The 3,414-nt window shown below is 39.1% G+C and overlaps 1 protein-coding gene across 1 annotated transcript in view; it reads right to left on the minus strand.

The window, feature by feature from the left end:
• OTOA (otoancorin) overlaps window positions 1-3,414 on the minus strand; it is a 35,194-nt gene that overhangs the window by 14,406 nt on the left and 17,374 nt on the right. Inside the window, exons 20-21 of the mRNA XM_010137566.1 lie at window positions 1,824-1,917; window positions 373-502 (exon numbers count right to left, since the gene is read on the minus strand). Of these exons, the coding sequence (XP_010135868.1) occupies window positions 373-502; window positions 1,824-1,917 (224 nt within the window). The remainder of the gene's footprint in view (window positions 1-372; window positions 503-1,823; window positions 1,918-3,414) is intronic.

The following is a 3,414-nucleotide window of genomic DNA, read 5'->3' on the forward strand; positions in this document are numbered from 1 at the left end:
TGTTTTATTTAAAAACAAAAAAAAAAAAAAAAAAAAAAAAAAAAAAAAAACCCCCCCCCCCCCCCCCAATTCAAATAATTAATCTTTTTCCGTTGTGTGCTAAGGAACATTCCAGGAGATTAACCATACAATCCTGTAACAAAATTAAGCGTTTCAGCAATCAGTCAATGCTCCAGACACCTATGGGCAACAGAACGAAGACAGTGACTGTTTTTGCCAGAAGTCTGAACCTCTGAGTTTTGTTGTCTGGCTTATCAGAATGCATTTGATGACAAGGTGAAACAAAAAAGTCTGTTTGAAGTGCACCATCACAGCCCAAAATGGCACCATTGTAAATGTGGCACTTTGCCCAGATACCAGCTGAATACTGACCAGGTCTGGTGAGAGACGAATCAGTGTTGGCAGTGGCATTGGTGACAGATTCAAATACAGTTGATAGAAGCCCTTCAGCTGAAGAAACCGGTCCAGTTGTCTTTGCTATTTGTAAAATGGTATCTGGGAACTTCAAAAGGGAAGAAAGAATAAGTAAGTCTTCTTTCTCCCTTTTAAAACAAATCAATTTGCAGAGAAAGACTTGTGCAGACCTCAGCAAAGTGGGGGTTAGTCACAGCTCAGCCTCCTTCCTATACAACTGCTGCTGCTGACTCTTCAGTAGCAGCCAATTATTTATAGCATGTGTTTGAGGGGAAAAAATTAAACTCAAAGCAAATTCTGAGTGATTCTCCCTTTGGTATGTGCTCAGTTTCTGGCAGCACCTGAGCACCATCTGATTGGAGCCTACGTCCACACCCTCCTGTAGCAAAGAGTTCCACCATTTTAGGACATGCAGTTTGGAAAGTACTTTGTTTTGCTTGTCTTAAATTTGCCAGAGTAGTTAAGAATTGAGGATAGGCACACAATTAAAGTTTGAGAAATAACTTCAACCTGTTCACCCCTTTTTAGGCTTTTTTGACTCTCTCCTCCACCCAGCTAGACACCTTCCTTTCACTTGACGGGTCCTATTCCATTTGGTCCATTATAAGCATTATCTCCCGAGGAAAAGCTGCTGACTGTGCTCACATATTTCCGCTAAAGAATTAATTCCTCATTCCAGTATAGTTTACTTCAATACATAAAAATTAAAAGATAATAAGAATTAAAGAGGGCAAAGACATTATTACATGCAATGTCGAGGCTATCAGTTACTGTTATGTGTGCTACGCTGGCCCTAGAGCAAATGATTAAATGAGTAAATGCTAATTTGATCAGTATGATCCTATTGTTAACAGGATAAGAAACATAACATTTATGGTTGGAAGGCAGATGAATGGAGGAAACAACACTGCAAGGTGTAAAGTACTAAAAATTTTTGAGTCTGTGTCACTATAAATGCATATTTTTTCTACATAACAATGCACAATTATCACAGAATCATCTGGTTGGAAGAGACCTTTAAGATCATCGAGTCCAGCTGTTCACCCTGCACTGCCAGGGTCCCTAAACCATGTCCCTCAGCACCACATCTACACGTCTCTCAAACACTTCCAGGGATGGGGATTCCACCACCTCCCTGGGCAGCCTGTTCCAATGCTTAATGACCCTCTGTGTAAAGAAACTTTGTGTATAATCATTGTATACACGCAAATAATTGTTTATACTACCATTACTTTCAAGAAATCTCAGAAATTTTGATGGAGTCAAGAATGTGTGAAGCATTAACATGTTTCCTGGTGAAGAGAATTATTTACCTAGTTTAGTACATAATTTAATCTGCATTACAACTTTCACGGATTCAAATGCTAACACTATCTTCTACAAATTTATAAATTACAGTAAAAAGATACCTTTTCAGCAAGGATGTTTAACTCTCCTTTTGAGAGCAGAGCTATGAATGGTCCAACATCTAGTGTTGTTTCAGCTGTCCAGTTGCTTGGGGAGCTGAGGAGATATTTTGGAAATTTATATTAATGAAGAATGTTTGCAATCAAAATTATACTAAAACTTCTGAGTTTTTCTTACACTGTATCATATAGGAAGCAGAGACATTTCTACACCAATGTGATGACTCATTCCTAGTAACATCAGATTGCATTTTCTCATCTCTCTGTGATATATAGGGCATTAGTGGAATTCTCAATATAGTCAGAGAAAGCCTTCAAATATTGTGGTAAGAAGCTCTCTCTCAATAATCATAGTCATAGTATTACAGTGTTCAAGCAAGGAGAAATAATTCTTTTGTTAGAAGAAAATTTACCAGTTTCTATCAGGTTCGTACTGCAATAGTAGTCTTCAAAATGGTATCAAAAGAGAAGTAGAAAACTCATAACCAAAACAGAAACCATCCTCTTCCTAAGAATATTATCCTAAGGACCAATGTGGCTAATAATTCATGCAAGCAATACTTGCCAATACTTGCTCTGTAAGTGAATAAATGAAAAACCTCCTCCTCTACTCCAATATTTAACTATTTGCAGGGGTACAGGGGCTGTCTTTCATCGGTGATGTTTTCTGATGTCAGCAGGAGCTGTGGGTGCTCAACATTTCTGAAAAAAAAGGTCCATGTACACTCAGGAAATGTGGGCAGTTTCCCCTGCATTCTGAAAAGACCGAGTTAACTAAACAACTCCGGAAAATAACTCACTGCGGCACCAGCCTGCTGCTAATGCTGCCTTGTTGGGTCCAGTTATGAGCGACACTGGCTTAGCACTATGCAGCTTTGGCCTGTTTGGTACAAATCTGACAAATGTTAGCCAGCTCCATTGGTGGTTGACTTAAGAAAGCACTTGGATGCATAATTTTCAGCCTGAAAGAGCCTGAAGAAGATAGCAACAACAAATGGGTAACCAGTGCATGTTCTCACAGAAAACTTCATTTGGTTTGTAGCTCCACTGTGAGGATGTTTGACTAGACAAAAATTTTCAAAATAAAATAAAATATAGTATTATTTAGCACAGTGTGTCATGATTCAATGAAATAGATCTGTATCAAGTAATGCAGGGATGAGATCTGGTGGAAAATATAGCTATTCTATCAACAGAAAAATGCTGACTAGAAGGAAACTGAATGAGCATCTAAAATGATTAGGTGGCTTTGGGGCTGAAGGGATGGCTAGAAACTGCATTCAGCCTTCCTTTTCAAATTCAAGATTCTTCTAAGAGACAATGCACGAGAGAAAGAGCATATTATTGTCAGATAGAGGATGGCTTTGTTCTTTGCATGACTGATACAGCAGTGTGCTCACAGTCACCCTCCTAATCTGTGATTAACAACATCTAACACACTGTCTGCTTTGTTGCTTCAGCTGGTTGAACTTTACATCCCTCTGCTTCTTCTCTAGCTCTCTCCCATTGCCACAGGTGCCTGCAGTCTTCCTCCTCTCCTACCAGCACACCGACTATCCATCCCAATTCCATTTTCCCATTCATTGCATTCCTG

Source organism: Buceros rhinoceros, unplaced genomic scaffold (genome assembly GCF_000710305.1).
Source record: "Buceros rhinoceros silvestris isolate BGI_N320 unplaced genomic scaffold, ASM71030v1 scaffold12066, whole genome shotgun sequence".
In the NCBI taxonomy this organism is placed as follows: domain Eukaryota; kingdom Metazoa; phylum Chordata; class Aves; order Bucerotiformes; family Bucerotidae; genus Buceros; species Buceros rhinoceros.